Consider the following 19,034-nt stretch of genomic DNA (forward strand, 5'->3'; position numbering starts at 1 on the left):
ATCCCCCCCACCCCGACTTAGAGCAGCATGTAATTGCAGTCGATACAGTTAAAACAGTGATCAGTTTAGAAAGAACGCTGGGACTTATTCAGTAAGAGGGCTGAGATATTCTTGAATGACTGTAAAATGTACAGCTTTCTGTCCAGAACAAGAGCCTCATAAAACAAATAAGAAACTTATTATGCCATACTAACATCCTGCCTTTCTCTTGGAGCTGTGAAAGGGTTTTTCCCACTGCTTGCTCTTCTTTTACAACACTAATGCCTTGTCACTTCTATTGTGTGCCCATCTCTGCACCCAGGAATTATTTCTATTCTTACTTTAAACAAAACCAGCTGTGCACAGATGAAAAGTCTTAAAAAAGGGAGCGTGTGCACTCACTGGCTGTGCTGCTGGTGCGTTACAGAGGAGCTTTGTGAACTCAGGGCAATCGTGCTGCAAAAATGCTTTAAAAATATGCACAAGGGGGAAAAAAGCTGACACTGTTTTAGTGCATTGCACCACTGTCACCATAGTAACGCTGTGTTCAAACTGGCTTTGAGTACTGGTAGCAAACTAAGTATTTTAACTCTTGTAAAAGGAGAATTCAGAGACCTTTTCCAGTGCTACCATCACATACTTGCTGCAGCTGCAGCTTGTTTTCTTGCACACCCTCTCCCTGTTGGTGCTGTTCTGTGCGGCAGCCCAGCTGTATCCACAGCTGGTAAAATCATCTAAAAGGACAGAGTGGAAATTTTAAATCATTTAAAGAATTGTTGCATGTTCTGCTCAGGTTTACTTTACGTTACTGAAGTTTTGTTCTGCATTGGGACACCTTGCAAATCCTACCTTTCTCCAAAGGTTCTGATAGCAGCAAAAAATGAAAGAATTCAGAATGTGGGAAGAAAGCTAAAGAATTAGTTACTTTACGGCTACCCCATGAGGAGAAAAAAACCAAAGAGAAGTGGAGGGGCACTAGTGACTATGAAAGAAAAGGAAACAAACCACTTGTGTTGTATTCTCCAGCCACAGAGCTTCTAAAACAAGAATTCAAGTTTGCTAATGGACGTAACTCCCATTTTCGTCTTACCCGTTTAACTGATCCCAGGTTCTTAACCTTTCCAAGTGTGTCTGATTTAATGCCATCTCTGTGTGTCAAGTATTTAAGAGATGAACTTATTCACATGGCTATATTCTTTAACTGGAATCAAAGCTATTACTAACTCTGCATTATTGCCAAAGTTTAAATTTTCTGAGATATGAAGTGGCCTCATTGTGTTGAAAAGACTTAACTGTATGTTGTTGGACAAAACTGTAAGCTGATAAACTGCAGTGAAATCATTATGAATACTCTGCACAGGGCGCTTGAGCGCTCTATTAGCTTAAGAAATAGGTTTTGTAATGTTTTTATTAGACCTTTGGGAGCTGTATGGAAAACCCTCTACACAGCTTGGGGAAACACTGATAATTAGCATGTGGGGTTATTTTAATCCAACACATAATTGTTTTGTCTTGTGGTATTTTAGAACTAGAGGGTCTTATTTTCCTGTTATTGCTGACAGGAGGATTGTCATTATACATAATGAACAATTTCCTTTTTGGAGGGAGAGGACAAATGCTGCATTTCATGTGTTTTAAAAGTTGTTTTGCCTGGAAAGGGCTGTGCTAGGAGCATATTAAGAAATGGATTGTCTGTAATGCACTGTGACCTTTTTTTCAGGTATGATGTGGACTCCAGGAAGGCTCAATCCCTTCTACGAAGGGTATGAAGGGCATCACGCCTGCAAATGCTGCTGATGTCAACAAAGGAGCCCTATGCACCCCCTCGGGAATTGCGATAATAGTTTGTTTTCTTCTCTTTCTCTCTGTATAGGCATATGAAAGGAGGTTTCCTACGTGTCCTCTGATCCCTATGTTTGTAGCCAGTGACACTGTCAGTGAATACAAGAGCGAGGATGAGTCCATCCATGTGATTGAACGGCGCTGTAAGCTCGATATAGATGCACCACGGCTGTTGAAAAAGGTGATTAGGTTTGAAGTGCCTGTTTTATACGTTTGGATGTCCTTTCATGTGAACATTGTATCTGAACAGAATCTATGTCATCTTCCTCAGATTGCAGGAGTGGATTATGTCTATTTTATCCAGAAGAATTCTTTGAACAGACGAGAAAGGACTTTGCATATAGAAGCCTACAATGAAACCTTCTCTAATAGAGTCATTATTAACGAACACTGCTCTTACACAGTGAGTAACAGGCTCTCGGTGGTGCTACAGATGGAGCTAAGTCAGTGTTTAGATTTCAGGACTCGTAAACAGAAGTTGGGTTGTTCTTGGCTTTTGCCTTCCAAGAAAAAATCGCCAACACACCACCATGAGTGATAATTGTTGTTAGTGTTAAATGTAACACACTTGTGTGAAGAACAGAGACATGTTTGGCACCCTCTTGCTTGAGTATCTTCTCAGAGAGCAGAACACAACATAATCTGCTGTGTTTGACAGCTCTGTTCGGGCAAATCTGTGGTCTGTAATAGTGTGGGACTCGGTGAGGCTGCTGATAACCCTGACAGAACTGTTAAAGCAAAGTTCAGCATAGCTTATTTGCCTTCTGCTCAGCTCAAACAAACGTTCAAGTCATCTGTGTTTTAACCTGATTCTTTCCATCGTTCTTGGTCTTCAGCACAGACGTTTTTGATACGAAGGAGTCTGGTGCTGTGCTCGCCGCTGTGAGCATGTCATGCTTTTTTCTGAATGGCATACCCAATGCTCCCAGGCTCATACAGCACACGTATAGAACAATAAAACTTCAAATCAACATTAAAGGTCAAATCAAAGCTAGCAAATGTAACCCATTTGTTGGTATTGTAGCATTCTTTTTACTGTGGGTGATAAGAGTTTCTGTTGTGTAAATAACCATGGTTAAAAGGTCACTGGATGTCAAAACCACTTGAGACTGTTATCTGATTTTTTTTTATTCTTATTTCTGCAGTTATTTCCAAGGGACATTTAAAAATACTTTTTCACATGCAATTTTTTTGTAAAATCTCTGCTTAAACAGGGAAAATGTTATACAGAAAGGTGCATGTGATAAACCTGTACAAAACACAACACTTTTCATTGTCCTTGCTCTACTCAATCAAGAAATTAGTAGATAAAAAACAGAATTTAAATTCAACAATAAATTGTCTTTAAAAGGTCATTCTTATTAATGTTATTTTATAATTGAATTTATGAAAAGACAGGAAGATTCTTAAATGTTGGTATTATGATTTGTACTTATTTAGGCTGCACAAACTGTTCTTGTACCCCACATTCCCTAGTGCAGAAGCAGAAAATTAAGGGAAATTTGTTTTGTTTTCTGTAGTTGTCTTGTTATGAAGTATTGATACTGTTCCCAGCTAATTTTAGTATGTTTTGAGGGGGAAGGGAACTTCAAGACATGAGGACAGTTGCATGCTCAGAAATCCAGCCTTTTGTGACGTTTGTATAACTACAAATCCAGAGCCCAGCCTAGAATTTCCTGACAGGTCTTTTTCAGCTGAAGAGAGTTTAGAAAACAGCTTTTCCATCAGAGTATCATCATGAATCATTTAGGTGGGAAAACACCTTTAAGACTGGAGTCCAGCCGTAAGTTGTAACATCTCTGTTTCAGGATCATCCCTCAGCAAACTAAGATATAAGCTAACAACAAAACGGAGTGTTCTGCAATAGCTTATTCAGCTGTCCACCAAATGTGAAGTTTACACTTCTTTCTGTAGCATTATCATAGAACATAATAAAATAGTTTTTAGTCTACAACATACTAAGGTACTTTGTAGGTCATCGAGAGAACAATCTGTTGCAAACACGTCTAGACTGCAGTGCCTGGAAATGCTTACACTGTACTTGCTGCAACCCTCAGGCTACCTGGCCGTGGGCTGCCAGTCTAACCTGCAGAAGCAGAAAGTTCCCTGTTGAGTATTTTCCCCTGTTCCACAGATATGCTACAGTTACCGCCTGTATCTAGAATGAGATAGTGTTAATTGTACAAACGTGCTAGTCCTTTGGCTCTTGGCTGGTGCACTAGTATTTCCTCACCCTTCCTTTTCTTGTTAAGAAAAAAATGTGCTGTGCTGGCCATGGGGTTTCTCAGCCTTTTGTTATTTAGTCCTACCTCTTCTGAACCTTGTTTTGCCAATGCAGCAAAAGACTGCAAATTCCACTTGAATGTTTTTGGTTATGTGACCCTGTAAACCAAGAAACAGTCGTTTCATATATTGGAGGAGAAAAATACTAAATGGGTAACTAAGCTGTATGACCTCCTTTTAACTAATAGGTTCATCCTGACAATGAAGACTGGACGTGTTTTGAACAGTCAGCAAGTCTGGATATCAAATCTTTTTTTGGTTTTGAAAGCACAGTGGAAAAGATTGCCATGAAGCAGTACACCAGCAATATTAAAAAGGTGAGCTTGCGGTCATGAAGGAGGTGCCTGGCTCCAAGTTACCAAAAGACGGTGTAGGTGCTGCTAAGTAACAGGCTGCTGTGCTCCAGAAGCTGGGCTGTTTACCCTTTAGCCTGTGTGTGTAGGTCTGTATTTTCAAGCGGAAGCTCTGGAGACATCTGGCCACTTAATGGATTTTCAGCCCAATCCTTTATGTGTCTAAACAGGTGGTTTTAGTAGCTGACATAAATTTTCCTTTTTGAAGGGAAAAGAAATAATAGAATACTACCTGAAGCAGCTGGAGGAGGAAGGAATAACTTTTGTTCCTCGTTGGACTCCTCCTGTTGCATGTCAGTTGGAGAGCAGTACATCCCACACAAGACGACCGGTTTCACCTGCTATTACTATACCAGACTCTGCCACAAAGGAGGGTTTGAGCAATAAGGAGATCCTCAACACCTCGAGCAGCCCCACGGAGCCCACAGCAGGAACACCTGATGGTATGTTGGTCCGACTCAGTTTGGGGGGATGCTTTGTACTGTGCAGGCTTCCGGCACTGCGCTGCTTCTTGCAGGCAGCTGAAAATCTTCACGTTGGCTCTTTGTTTGGTAACATGCACCGTTTAAGTGCTGGCTTACAAAGCAGTAACGTGTGGGATAGCTTGGGATACCTGTCACAGGCTGATCTTAGTAAATGAAGGTCAGGTATGGGTGGAAAAGTTCCTCACTTTGCTGTTCATTAGGTTGCAAATGAATGGCTGCCTTCTTGCCCCAAAATTCAGGGATGGGTATAACTATAGGAATTATGGGGAGGAAAGGGCTGAAGTTTCCCTGGACACAGTCTTCTGTTGTATCTTCCTTCCTCTGTTAATAAAGGAATTTGGGAAAATTCTTCCATTGGGAGGTTTAGGTTGGAGTTTCTCAACGTTTTTCCAGAAGAAGCAAGCCCTGTGGTGCTGTGGATAGATAGATTTGAATATACTGGCAAAATGCTTTTATAAATGTCTGGTTTTACTCCTTTCCTAGTTGCAGAAGGGGAATTAATCTTCCAGATTTACCATTAAGATTACTGTGTATCTTGCTCATCTTTGCATTGATTCAGACAAACTTTATTCAATTCTGACTGCACAGAACACAGAGCAGCTGGGTCTGTGCTTCAGATACCAGCTTACAGGATCACTTGCTGCTTTGACTGGGTCAGTTCAGGACCACTCTAATCACACGTACTTCTCCTTTTAGACAAGCTGGATGCAGACTACATCAAGCGGTATCTGGGTGACTTGACACCGATGCAGGAAAGCTGCCTCATTCGACTGAGACAGTGGCTTCAGGAGACGCATAAAGGCAAAGTAAGTTGGTCATCCATGATCAAAACCGAAATTAAGTCTGTACAGTGGCAATAGAAGTTCATTGTGACTGTCTGGCTTAGGTACTTAAATGATTAGCCTGACGACCTCTCAGAACATCAGTAAACCAGCACAGGGGAATAACAGTTGTATAAGTCTTCCTGGTTCTATAATAACCTTATTTTTACATTTGTTTGTTTTGGCCAAACATCATATTCTCAAATCTGTGTCCCTAAGCGCAGTACTGAAAGGGAAGCAACGTGGTTGGTTAAATCACTGGTAGCAAGGCTGGGGGTTTTCCAGTGGCTTGTGATTTGCATGTGTCTCAGCTTCCTTTAACCTCACAATGAAATACAGTCAGTGTTTTGTCCCTGGATTCGTTTAAATTGGACTGACTTATGCAGGTGTAAACTATTACATTAGAGTTCATGATATTTTTATATCCCTTATGTGAAGGTACGTGTAGTACCTGACAGGGCTCATGTTTTTGTTGCAAACAAAGACTGATTTGCTTGAGTAACTGCCGGTGTTACGTACCATCCTCTTGCACTGGTGCGGGGCTCTGTGTTTTTTTACCTTCTGTTGTTTGGAGGTTTTTTTTGTTCTTGTTTCAAACCTTGAATACAAAATTGCTTTGGGGTTTTTTTAATAGATCCCAAAGGATGAGCACATTTTAAGATTCCTGCGTGCCCGGGACTTCAACATTGATAAAGCAAGAGAGATCCTTTGCCAGTCGCTGACGTGGCGTAAGCAGCACCAGGTAGACTATATTCTAGACACCTGGAACCCTCCTCAAGTGCTCCAAGATTACTATGCAGGCGGCTGGCATCACCATGACAAAGGTATGCTCTATAGTGTCGATACTGAACAACCTTTTTATGTTCTGAATTAAAGGTGATAGTTGTCCATCTGTTAACAAGAGAAGACTGGAAAGATGAACTTCTCAGTTGTTGTGTACTAAATCCATTTAAATTGATGTCGCCAGCCGCTGAGTTGGTGGAGGTGCACTCTTAGGTCCTAATCTTTCTGACTGATGCAGACATATTTAACTGTCTAAAGAGCTCTGCTTCGTCAGTAGTTTAAAAAAAAGTCATTAATTGCACTTCGGTAGTGCTCTGAGATGCTTAGAAGGGTGTATGCAAATGCTGAGTATTCTCTTTCAGTGATTAAAAGATGTTTGTAAATAAGTATATCTTTCTAATCAACCTATTTCTGATGTTGTAAAAGTCTGCTGATGGCATAAATGAATACTTATTTGGCATTACAATCAGCTTAATGATGAGAAGTGGGAAGTTGCAAAAACATCAGATAGAGCAGGTTTATTGAAGAAAGGAAGAAGCTTTGGCTGAATTCCCTTTGGGTGACGAGCCATGGCCAGATCTGTACAACACAGACGACTACGCCTGACACACTCCCTATCCCTCCGCTTGCTTTATCGTGCACTGATCTTGTTGTTAATACATCCAGAGAAATGAAACATTTTGGAATTTGTTGCTTGAGGCAAGCTGGCCCCTTTAGATAAGGAAATGATCTCTTACTGTGAGCTCTCTGTGTTCTGATTTAGTTTTTTCCCAACTAGGCACCATTGTTTCTGCTGGCTCTTCCTGTTCCACAAAGCAGGACGGGATGCCGTCAGCATCCAGGAGACAGGGAGGGCACCTCAGCAGTTTAATCACTGTGAAGCTCAAGAGCTCAAATGGCTCTCCCCTGCTGGTTTGGGTTTGACAGACCTCAAACCGAGAAAATGGAAAATGTAAAGATTGTAGGGCAAAGGACCTGTGGATAAGTTCTCCATTTCTCTCAGTTCCTTGTCCTTGCTTTGCAAAGCCTTCCTCTGTCGATAGCACAGAACTGGCTCCTGCCAGTGAGTAGGAAGGTACAGAATGCAGCGAGGGGTTGTTTAATGTTTTTCTGAGAAGTTCTTCAGTCTTGTGGTGAACTTCATGCCCTCCTCCCTTCCCCTCCAGCTCCTTTGATCTCTTCGGCAGGGTGCCCACAAGTACAGCGTGGGTTTGTCAAGAATGGAAAGGGAATTTCAAAACTAAGCACTTGTCTATAATTTAAAACTTTACAGCGGTATGTTCTTTTTTTAAACCCTCTTTTCTAGTATTGCTTCTTTCTTTCTACATATGCTCAGTGTGCCAGACTTAAGCTAGCTGAATTCTGTATAGCTTTTAGCTCTAAAGCAAAGGCAGGAGTCATGAAGCCTGTTGTCTAGAATGAGCTATTAGTGTAAAAAAATAAAAGTTATTTCGCCTTACAATTAACACAGTTTTCTGTACATCAGAGTGGCTTTTATTTTGACAGGAACGCTTCAATCAAATAGTTTTTTTAAATCACAAAGCTCTAATGGAACCTAAAATACACAGTGATAATACAGCACTGTGAGCTGAGACTTTCCTTCATGTGTAATTTGGGTGGACCAGGGTTAGTAATCTAGTAGTTTGGGTTTGGATGCATCTGTGAGGGAGGGAGACCTGCTATGAAGCTTAATAGCACTTTTTGTTTAGTGTTTAGTTCAAAAGCTAAACGGCACGTTCCAAGATAAGTGTGTGCTGCTGTTAAAATAACATTTTCTTTACACCACCTGAAAAAATGCAAAATACTATGAACTTTCATGGGGGTAGTGTCTTTGTCAAATGAATAACTTGCCTTGACTCTGCCATTTTGGTTGGGGTTTGTTTAGTTGGTTGTTTTTTTTGTTGTTGTTGTTTTGGGTGTGGGGTTTTTTGTTGTTGTTTGATTGGTTGTTTTTAATAGCATATCTTGACAGTTTCTTTCTTTGTTTTCCAAAGGACTTAATGATAATTTGATACCTCTCTTTGCATTTGTTGAGGGGAAGTGAAGCTAACCAGACAACAGGACTTCAGGGAGATTTTTATGCAGAAAGCTCTTTTTTAAAAAATCTTGTGTCCTAGCATATTCAGTTTTCCGAGTTGGTGATTATTTACCACGTGTACTAGAATACATGAAGCAAAGCTTAAAAAATGCATGACAGCTTTGGGAGGAGGATGGAAGCCGTTTCAGCCAGCCAGCTCCTGCTGTGCCGAGCCAGAAACGCGAGCTTTGATTCTCAGATCCCGCCAATGCACTTGTTAAGCTTCACACCTTTGTACCCTGGGCAGCATCAGGATGCCCCAGGCCGCAAGGTGACTGTGGAAAGGCTTTGAGTGCAGAGGGTCTGTGCGGAGCTGCTCTCTGGGCCAGTCTCTGTTCTCACCAGGCTTGCAGAAGCGAGGCTGTGTGCCAGCTCCGCATAACGGGTTATGACAGAGCTGGAAGGTGTGACTTCAGCAAATACTGCAGAATGCAAGGCTCTGGCTTAACACTTGGTTTCATTAATCCGCAGAATTCAGTGCGGCTACTTTTCCAAAAAGGTTGCTGTAAGCTCTCCAGGGCAGTGTTGTGTTGTGTGTGGCAGAAGCCTCACAGCCTTCACTGCAGCTCTTCAGTTACACTAATGGACTAAAGTTTTAAAGTATCTCAGCTGTTCTGGACCCTGATAACCATCCTGTCTCTTTAACTGTGTTTACCAGGATCTGGTCAGTACTAGTGTACTCATTGCAGCCCTTTGAACTTTCCTTGCAGATAGTGGAGCTATTTTGGTATCAAGACATCTTCATGAAATGTTGCAGTTCATTTACAGGCAATCCTTTAGTGTAGCTGGACAGGGTAAAGTTTTATATTGCCATCTGCTCCAGGTTCTCCCTCTTCCAACTGTGCAACAGAGTTTGAACTAACTGGCTTCTTTCCATTTGGATTTTTAGCATAAAAATCACTCACTCAAAGAGTCTGCTGCTGTAAAAATAAGGGTTATGCTGATATATTTGTTCTCATTATTCAGATGGTCGCCCGCTGTACGTGCTGAGATTGGGACAGATGGATACCAAAGGCTTAGTGCGAGCTCTTGGGGAAGAGGCTTTGCTTCGATACGTAAGTATTTTTGGAGCCAGCAAGTTGCTAACAATGTGATATTTTCATTTAGAAATTTCCTTCTCTGCCAGAACATTCATCGCACTGGGTATTTTGATGTACTCTCTGGCGTCTGTTTTTGGTTTGAATACATCTGAAAGCTCCTGGTAGCTGGTCTTCTGCGTTCTTTCCAACTGCAAACTGATGACGGAAAGGCGTAGTTCTTGGCAGCTCCTGTAGTTATTTGTTAGCATTTTCACAGATTATTCTGCAGTTTGTGCGGTGCTTCAAGTCTCTGCATTTGTACAGGAGAGAAGATGCCATGCTCATATTTGTCAAGCCTGTATTCCAAGGATGAGAATAATTTATTTTTAAAGAAAAAGTACTTGCCTGTAATTTTGCCTTCTCCAAAGGCATCACTCAGACTGTGTTATTGGGGACCTGCTCAGTTTCCAAGCAGAAAGCTGGCAGAATTCCAGGTTTGCAGTAGTATTTTTTTCACTCCTAGTATGGACAGTCATGGCCACAGTAACCACTAGAACCAGGGCCTGGAGTTTACTTTTTTCTCTTCCTGTGGCATTTCCAGCCACATACTAAACTTTCTTTGTTTGCCCTAGTTCTATTTCAAGGTTACTTAAAAAGGGACTTTAATTTCTGAGTAAATAGGAAATAAATGCTTTAAAAGGACAGAAGTAGAAATATAGGTAGACTTCTTGTCTATGTCACTCCTGGGTCTCAGTTTTCTAGAGAATCCTGTTTACATTTTACTAGTTTTATGGAAAGACATTTATTTTTCAACAAGATCAACCAGTGGGGTAAATGTAGTGACTTCTAGTTCATTCTTTGGGGGAAAGAAGTTTATGCTGGTTTGAGCTTGTAGTTTTAATTACTCTTTGAATATAAACTTTTAATTTATCCCATCTACTGAATTTAAGACTGTCTTCTCTAAGCAACATGTTTTCTTGTACAGGTTCTTTCAATAAATGAAGAAGGACTGAGGCGATGTGAGGAGAATACGAAAGTATTTGGCAGGCCAATAAGGTAAAATACAAGAAGCAGATTAGCTCTTTGGGAATTACCTGTTGTCATGGCCTGTGGGGGGGAACATCAGGCAATGTGGTGCTGCTGAGCAAAGTTTATTAAATGGAACAAGTGCAGGGTAGGCTGTGTGTGTCACACACACATACAAACACAGTTCAGTTAACCGAGAACCTCCCCCGTTCCCTCTAGAGTGAATCTGCATTGTCAGGCCTGAAGGAAGCACCAGACCTGTTCCAGCGATCTCACTCTCATGGTTCCACTTGGCTGTTAAGCTTCTACTCTCTTTTACTGTTGGATGTCTGCAAAGCAATGCAGCCGAACTCCCATTTCTGCTTCTGGGGGATTTTATAGACAAATGTTGGTACAGGCTGCCAAAAAAACAGACCATGATAATATCACAGATAACCTTTCCAGTAGTTTTAGGAATTGTTTTCATCACTTGTTCGTCCACAGTCCATACCAAGGCTCATTACACTCAGTTCTTGTTTGCTTTCTCCATTTATTACATGTGGTTATTCAGCTCTTGATCCAAGGTGAGGTCGTGAGGCTCCCAGTAAATCCGAGAGCTAGTTTTCCAAGTTCTAGCGTGACTTCTTGTGTAGTTCAATCAGAAATGGCTTGCTGGCCAATCTTTCATTCATTGTGGGGGTCACTTAGGAAAGTGTTAACTGCAAAATGGATTTAAGGGTGTGGAATGAATGCAGGACTGGCCCTGAAAGAAACAGTGTTTCTTGGACTCTTTTCAATTTGTGACTCCTTCCCTTAATCTGTAAAGGTTCAGGGATGCCTGGTATGTCTGCTTATCTTCTCCCTGTTAAAGAACTTGCTGTCCTAGCTTGCAGTGGGAGGTCAAATCCAAGAGATGGGTTTCATCTTTGTAACTGTGAAATTGTGCTGCCTACTGGATCTTCATTTGTAGAAGTAATTCTAAGGGACTATATATTACACATTTAAACTGAAACAAAGAAGTGTTTGCTGTTTCATAGAAGCCTTATGCATAATTGAATGGATGCTAGCTGGTGCAGCACAGCTGTAAATCTTGAATTCATGCCCAGGGCAAGACCTGAACTTGGAAACTAACCAAAGCATATCCTGAAGCTCAGTATTTAGTATTAAGAACATATTGCTTCCTATAGAAAAATCTTCCATCCCGGAGATCTGACAACAGAATTAGCTTTGGTGTATAATGGCACTGTTGTTGTGCTGCGTTAGTAGGAAATATGAACCATGAGTGTTAAATTGTTTCATAGCAGCAGTGTGGCTACTTAATTGATTTCCCAGTAACAGCAGTGGTTTAACATTTGGGCTGGCTGTTGACAGAATCTTTTTTGGCTTCATGTTAACCTTCACCTGGAGTCTGAAATGTCTGTGGGGAGATATGTGTGATGTGCAACGTGATCCGTGCACGTACTCTAATCGTGCTTGGAACACTCTGAGGCATTTCCGTTCTAAGGCCCTTGAACTCCAGCATCTGCAGGTGCAAAGCAAGGAGGTAAAACAGAAGAAAACAAAACATGAGTGGGGTCTGCACATTTCAGTGCATTGAACACTTGCATGTGAAAGGAGAATTTTGATGCCATTGAGATTTTTCTTTTTGTTTTTCTCAAATCCAGCTCTTGGACCTGTCTAGTAGATCTAGAAGGCTTGAACATGCGGCATTTATGGAGACCTGGTGTCAAAGCATTGCTAAGAATCATTGAGGTGGTCGAAGCTAATTACCCTGAGACTTTGGGTCGTCTTCTTATCCTCAGAGCACCTCGAGTATTCCCAGTTCTTTGGACGCTGGTATGTTTGTAATTCAAGGTGTTCCTTCAGTCTCTCAGTACACTGCTACACACTTGTAGTTCATAGAAACACTTTAGAAATCAGGCTTTATAAGCAGGAGATTTTGCCATTTGGAAACATCTCTTTTATAGGATTCCTAGAATGGTTTAAAAAATGCTATCTAGTTGCTTACATAGTTGGTTAATTTAGCTTCTTTGCATAACAAGGGTGGTAACACTAATACAATCAAACTGATTCCTTCAAAATTAACCCTAGAAAAATGCAGGAGTCTGATCTATTCTGTTTTTCTCTGTTTGTAGGTTAGTCCATTCATTGATGACAACACGAGAAAGAAATTCCTTATTTATGCAGGAAACGACTACCAGGGTCCTGGGGGACTGCTGGATTACATCGATAAAGAAATTATCCCTGACTTTCTTGGTGGAGAGTGCATGGTATGAATATAAACTAGTGCACGTAGCCATTTGTGGGCTTTTTTTATTTCCCCACTCCTCTGAACAAAGAATGCTAGAAGAACAGAATGATTCTGGTGTAGTTTGGAGGGGAGGGGGCTGCAATGATTCTAGGCTTAGTGTTTCTTCTGAATCAGTGTTAAAAAAAGAAGTACAATACTTCTTTAATAAGTTATTTGATACTCATTGTACAATAGCCAGGCACAGTTAAGAGCCATAGCCTCTGCTACCTGTCAAGTTCAAGCAGATATGGTAGCACAGCACCGAGCAAGAGCTGTCACCATCAGCTGGTCAGGAGAGTCTGTGTCACCTGAAGAACTCACTGATACCACAAGGAGCCCAAGGAAATATGTGGCACATCTGCTAGCAGGGCTTAACAAACAGCCAGGTCTCCTAATGCAATATGTGCCTTGACCACACCAGACAAAAAAATGGTTCTGTATGTGTATATACAAATCTATTCCTCTGGAGTCTAGTTCTGCACTCTCACCTAAACTTCTGTATGTGTGAGGTTTTGTTTCTGAAGCCAGCAGTCAGAGTGCATGTCAGGATGTGGATGTATGGAGGGGATAGTTTTTAACAGTTCTTTATGCTTTTAGTGTGAAGTGCCAGAGGGTGGGCTGGTTCCCAAGTCCCTTTACCGGACAGCAGAAGAGTTAGAAAATGAAGACATAAAGCTTTGGACTGAAACAATCTACCAGTCTGCAAGTGTCTTCAAAGGAGCTCCGCATGAGGTACAGTTGGTGTCTTTTCTTCCATCTCAACCCTCTGCTCTGGACTCTGTCTCTTGTACTGAAAACGGTTTAGAACTTGATTATTTAGTTGCCTTGCTTCTAGCTTGTTCTTCTGGAGTTTTGGTGTATAATGATGCTTTAGTACCTGAAATTGGTGACTGTTCCTGGTATTGCCTGGCTGCCATTTAGAAAATATCATTGTTTTTCATTTTATTCAAAGCAGTGTCCTTCTAAGCAAAGACAAATTATATTCTCAGAAGCTACTTGAGAGCTTCTGAAAGGCATGTGTCAAAATAAGGATACTGTATCAGAAGAGAAGTTGTATCTACACTGCCTTTTTTAGAGTCTAAATTAAGCCCAGCAACAAGAGCTCTGCTCTTTGTCTTCTTTTCTAGCAGGAGTTTGCTGAGCAAATTGCTGTTGTCTAATAATGACTTTTCTGTTTCAGGTTCTCATTCAGATTGTGGATGCCTCATCTGTGATCACATGGGATTTTGATGTGTGCAAGGGCGACATTGTTTTTAACATCTTTCATTCCAAAAGAGCCCCACAGCCTCCTAAAAAGGACTCTCTGGGAGCTCACAGTATTACATCTCCTGGTGGGAACAATGTCCAGTTGATAGACAAAGTCTGGCAGTTGGGCCGTGATTACAGTATGGTGGAATCTCCCCTTATCTGCAAAGAAGGGGAGAGTGTGCAGGTAAGAGCGCTGAACGCTCCTGTGGGAGCAGATGGAAGCTCGCTCCAAAACAAGATGTTCTAATTCACAATCATTACTGATGACTGAGTGGTGATTCAGCTCCGGACTGTCTGCTCGCTTCTGGCCGACATTTCAGCTTACGTCCCTTGCTGCATGCTGTGGGGAACGGGGATTGTATTTGCATGGGATCTGCTGCAAGGGGAGGTTGCATTGATCCAGTATTGATCAGCAAGGAATATAGGAAAGCCACCTAGAAAGTAGTGCACATCCAGCAAGTATCAACTTGTGCTTCATGCTGTAATTTGGACCACTATTTTCTGAAGTATACAGTCTGTGAAAAATTATTGGAGTGTCTTATCTCAGTAATGAGAGAAGTCTGGAAATTAAGACTGAGTTTGTGTGTGTTTGTCCCTCTAACAGACAGCGTAAGGAGCTCCCTATGGCCAAGGTTCCTGAAGGTTGTTTTTTTTTGCACATTTGCAACCTATCCTTTAATTACCAAGTTTGAGATACATGCAGCATGTTTACAGTTGCACTCTGCCACTGCTATTCCTTTTGACTTGAAATGAGAGTTGAGCAGCCTTTGAAAGGACCTCCTCAAGTCATCTCATTGGAAGCGTTGAACTGGAAATGGGACAGTGGCTGCTTGAACTGCACTTTCTGTGAGGCAGGAGCTCTGCCTGCTTTTCTCAGAGTCCCAAAGGACAGCCATTAATAACAATTAATGGAAGAATTGATGTTGTTTTAGACAACAACTTTGTCCTTTCAGTATATTTAAATCCTAAGCCTTTGACGCTGTCAAAACGCAGGAGGAACCGCTGGCATTCTGTCATAGCTTTTATAAGCATGCTGTGTGGGGAAAGCTGACCGGCATTGCCGGTTGGCTGAGGAGCTGAAATACATTGGGGAGAAAATCCTGAGCATGTAGGCAGTTTATCTAAGCTTGGAAAAAAAATTTTGAGCCTACGAATCTTTGTGTTAACAAAGTTAATTTTCAATTTTTGCTGCGGCTGCTTCCAGGGATCGCATGTGACCAGGTGGCCTGGCTTCTATATTCTCCAGTGGAAATTTCATAGCATGCCTGCCTGTGCTACAACCAACCTGCCTCGTGTGGATGATGTTCTAGCATCTCTACAGGTCTCCTCTCACAAATGTAAAGTCATGTACTATACAGAAGTAATAGGATCTGAAGATTTCAGGTATGTCTGGCCAAGGTTCCTGAAGGTCAGCTGATGTCAAACCTTTCTGATACTTAGATGATAGATACTTAGTTCACTTAAATGCAAATAAGTTGTGAGGACTTGTCTCTTTTTTAGCCTTCCAAAAAAAAATAATCAACCAGTACTGGCACTGGGAGCAACTAATGTGTAAAAGGGGTTAATTAGTTATCTCATTGTAATCATCGCTGGTCACTTTGCTCTGCTTTGGAAGTGTTGTGTGAGTTGTTGGAGGTGGCAGGTTGTCGTGTAGACGTGGGTGCAGCTCAGAATGAAATCGAGTCAGTTCAGTTGCCTGTCAATTGATGTGCTTGACTGAAACTAGTTCTCAGTCTCTTTGAACAGCAGCTGTTTTTTGCTGTCCCCATGTGGTGAGGCAGAGAAGCTTTGGAGTATCGTCATCAAAACGCTTACTTGTTTTTATTCGGTGTGCAAACAAATACAATATCAATACATAGCAGAAATCAAAACATTTGTATTTTCTGAAGCTTAAAACTCCTTTGTGTTATGATGCAGGGGATCTATGACCAGCCTTGAATCAAGCCACAGCGGATTCTCCCAGCTCAGTGCTGCCACCACCTCTTCTAGCCAGTCCCATTCCAGCTCCATGATTTCCAGGTAGTGCCACAACAGATGAAAAGCAAATGGATGAGATGGCTGGACCCTCGCCTGTGGCAGCTGACTGCAATACAGCGTATTCAACCGGCAATTGCGCAAAAAATCCCCACCCCACAAAAGCCTTTTATATATAGTAAAGTAGCTGTTTGAATTTTAAACTTAGTGGTTTTGGTCCTTGTTAGATCCAACAGCTTGTCTCTTAAATTTAACCCTTTTTCCTAACTCAGCCATAAGTATTTTTGCAAGTGTGCTTGCACAAATCCTAACTCTGAACACAAGGGCTCTCAAGAAAGGAAAAATAACCAGTGTATCAGTTAAGAATATTTTTTTTTAAACTGTGTAAATGTTTAAAAGCAAAAAAGAGAAAAACCCTACCAAAAATGCTCCATAGTGCATTAGAAATCAACTGCAAGTCTCCTGTCAGGACATTCCTTGCCATCTTAAGAACTCCCCTGTGATCTTCCAGTGCTGCAAACTGTTCTCCCTTTGCCACCCAGTGATGTCCGAGACAAAAGCAGTTGCCAGCTACTTGACTTTGTGAGTCCGTATTTTTCAAAGCACGCCCACAGAGCTGTGGCCAGGCTGTAAACACTAATACCTTTTTATGAGCACATTTTTTGGGAATTTGAGCTCTGGGTCTTGATGGGTTAAAGCAATTAATTCTTTCCTTGAATATGCGCTCGAAGCTCTGTGGAGAGAGAGGCAGAGAGCAGGCTCTCCCTCACTGTGTCATGCTGGGCTGATCCAGAATTGATCTGAGGATTTGTTCCCAGCTCAGAGCTGAAGCTTCACTCCACTTCCTTAGGCCACTCCATGTGAATTGATTTTACTGACACTCTGTTCTTATCAGGAATTTATGCAGAGCTAAAGCTTGCTTATTAAGTCAGCCTAAAGGAGGTATGGCTTACATCCTTCCTGTGCTTTTCAGTCCCTCTTGCCTCCTGTCCTTCCCTGTGTGTGTCAGAAATTGAGCGCTTTATTCCGAGCAGCAGCAGCTTTAGTGCAGGCAGGGAGCACAGGGATCTTTGCTCTGAGTGATACAGTAGAGGATGCTCTAAGCGGTGCCTGCTTGGCCATTTTCACTGTTGCTACTGCCAGTGGTGCATGTCCATTTTGGATTTTGTCCCTGTTCTACCCAGCCCTAAGCAATCCTGCTTGAACTCTTTATTAAAATCTGTTCAGGTATCCTTCCCCTTGGAGCCCCCTCTCCCACATGCAAAAGGCACAAAAGACTGAAGTGCTGAGCAAAGGGCCCTCAGCAGGCAACGACAGGACCCAGCAGTGGAACAGAGAACATTTCAATCTAAAATGCAGCAGGATTTGCATAGTTAGACCCCGCTTGGTCTGTCCTCGCCCTCATAGAGCTCAGCTATCGATCCAGGCACAAGGAGCTACTGCGCTGGCTGCAGGCCCTGCTGGAGAGCCTGCCAGGCTCTGCGACGTCTTGGGGAGGCAGCGCTGGTGTGGGGAAGCGGAGAGGAGCTTGCAAAGGTCTTGCACTTCCAAAGCAGAACTCATTTAAGATACTGAGTGCCCTGCCTGAGGAAAGCTGGTTCTGAACTCAATGTAAATCTATTTTTGTGACTGCAGAGTTTGAGAGGCAGGTGGTACCAACCTCGAACTAGGAGCATCTCCTGTGGACTAGTTCAGGCTGTGCAATGTGGCAGACAGCTGACAAAGAAGTATTTTAGGAACACTGAGAGGCCAGTCTCCTTAAGCTGAACCAAACTGGTCCATTTTGGTTTATTTGGGCTTGGAAACTGAGGATGGAGACTAGACTGTGACTTAGGCTGCTGAAGCGTGCTGGTGTGCGAGTCAGGCTGGTGTCACACAGCTCCCCACCCACTGCCTGCTCCTGTGAGCTGTCTGCCCGGGGGGAACCCGGCCTGCTGAGAGGTGGTTTGATTCTCCATGTGCAGGAACCAGTGTTCCCAGTGCACCAGGAGGCACGGGGAGCTTTGCAAATGCTCCTTTCCATTTACCAGGCTGTAAGGGTTGAAGATGGTCCCCTTTCTTTCTCTCTCTCTCTTTCTCTCAGATGGCGATTTTGCTGACAACTGTAAAGAAACTGCTTCATTCGACACTCCACATCTGTCCAGAGGTGTCTGGCTTTGTAGACCTTTTTGAGTTGCAGTCACTTTGCAAGTCTGAAGATCTATATTTTGGGTTTTTTTCACTTGAGCTGGCTCAAAAGTGGCACTTTGGGTTTTTCCTGCTGTTAATCTTAACACATCTTTTAGAGCTCAAAGCACATGACAGCACAAACAGCTGGGGAGATAAAACTCCAGAAAAACAATACTTAATCTTCCTCTAAGCAAAGTGCTGTGGCAATATGACTTGGTCACTGCAGTCTGACTAATTAATTTCCCATACCCTGGTCTTTCTTCATGTGATATTATTACTCTTCTTCCTTCTGTCAGCCAATGACTCCTCTGTTGGCTTCTTCTCCTGTTACCAGTGTCCTCCTGCCCTTTCCTGTCAGTACTCATGAACCGCATATCAAATTCTGTAAATGTTTTGTATACATAATACCTCATTCTTGTTAAGAAAATACAGATAGTCTTTAAAAGATTTTTTTATCGTTATCAATAAATGTGAACTGTTTGGAAAAAAAAAAAAAGGATCAGCCTCTTTATTTCATTCACCTGGTGTGAAGCTTCCAGGTTATTTCATGTGCTAAATTCCAGTCTGCTGGAGTTGCTCTGGGGTGATGTTGTTATGGGGGATGCAGAATCACAGAATGTCAAGGATTGGAAAGGACCACGAAAGCTCGTCCAGTGCAATCCCCCCATGGAGCAGGAACACCCAGATGAGGTTACACAGGAAGGTG

At 42.2% G+C, this 19,034-nt stretch overlaps 1 protein-coding gene across 2 annotated transcripts in view; it reads left to right on the plus strand.

The window, feature by feature from the left end:
- Nucleotides 1-18,824, plus strand: part of SEC14L1 (SEC14 like lipid binding 1) — a 41,753-nt gene extending 22,929 nt beyond the window's left edge. For both annotated transcript variants that reach the window (XM_065034682.1, XM_065034681.1), the window contains exons 3-17: nucleotides 1,853-2,002; nucleotides 2,093-2,224; nucleotides 4,293-4,421; nucleotides 4,666-4,900; nucleotides 5,639-5,748; nucleotides 6,398-6,587; nucleotides 9,590-9,678; nucleotides 10,628-10,698; nucleotides 12,312-12,483; nucleotides 12,783-12,917; nucleotides 13,535-13,669; nucleotides 14,118-14,369; nucleotides 15,390-15,568; nucleotides 16,103-16,204; nucleotides 18,243-18,824. In XM_065034682.1, coding sequence (XP_064890754.1) covers nucleotides 1,853-2,002; nucleotides 2,093-2,224; nucleotides 4,293-4,421; nucleotides 4,666-4,900; nucleotides 5,639-5,748; nucleotides 6,398-6,587; nucleotides 9,590-9,678; nucleotides 10,628-10,698; nucleotides 12,312-12,483; nucleotides 12,783-12,917; nucleotides 13,535-13,669; nucleotides 14,118-14,369; nucleotides 15,390-15,568; nucleotides 16,103-16,204; nucleotides 18,243-18,258 — 2,097 coding nt within the window. In that variant the 3' untranslated portion in view covers nucleotides 18,259-18,824. The remainder of the gene's footprint in view (nucleotides 1-1,852; nucleotides 2,003-2,092; nucleotides 2,225-4,292; nucleotides 4,422-4,665; nucleotides 4,901-5,638; nucleotides 5,749-6,397; nucleotides 6,588-9,589; nucleotides 9,679-10,627; nucleotides 10,699-12,311; nucleotides 12,484-12,782; nucleotides 12,918-13,534; nucleotides 13,670-14,117; nucleotides 14,370-15,389; nucleotides 15,569-16,102; nucleotides 16,205-18,242) is intronic.
- The last annotated feature ends 210 nt before the right edge of the window (nucleotides 18,825-19,034 follow it).

The sequence above is a fragment of the Columba livia genome, chromosome 18 (assembly GCF_036013475.1).
Source record: "Columba livia isolate bColLiv1 breed racing homer chromosome 18, bColLiv1.pat.W.v2, whole genome shotgun sequence".
In the NCBI taxonomy this organism is placed as follows: domain Eukaryota; kingdom Metazoa; phylum Chordata; class Aves; order Columbiformes; family Columbidae; genus Columba; species Columba livia.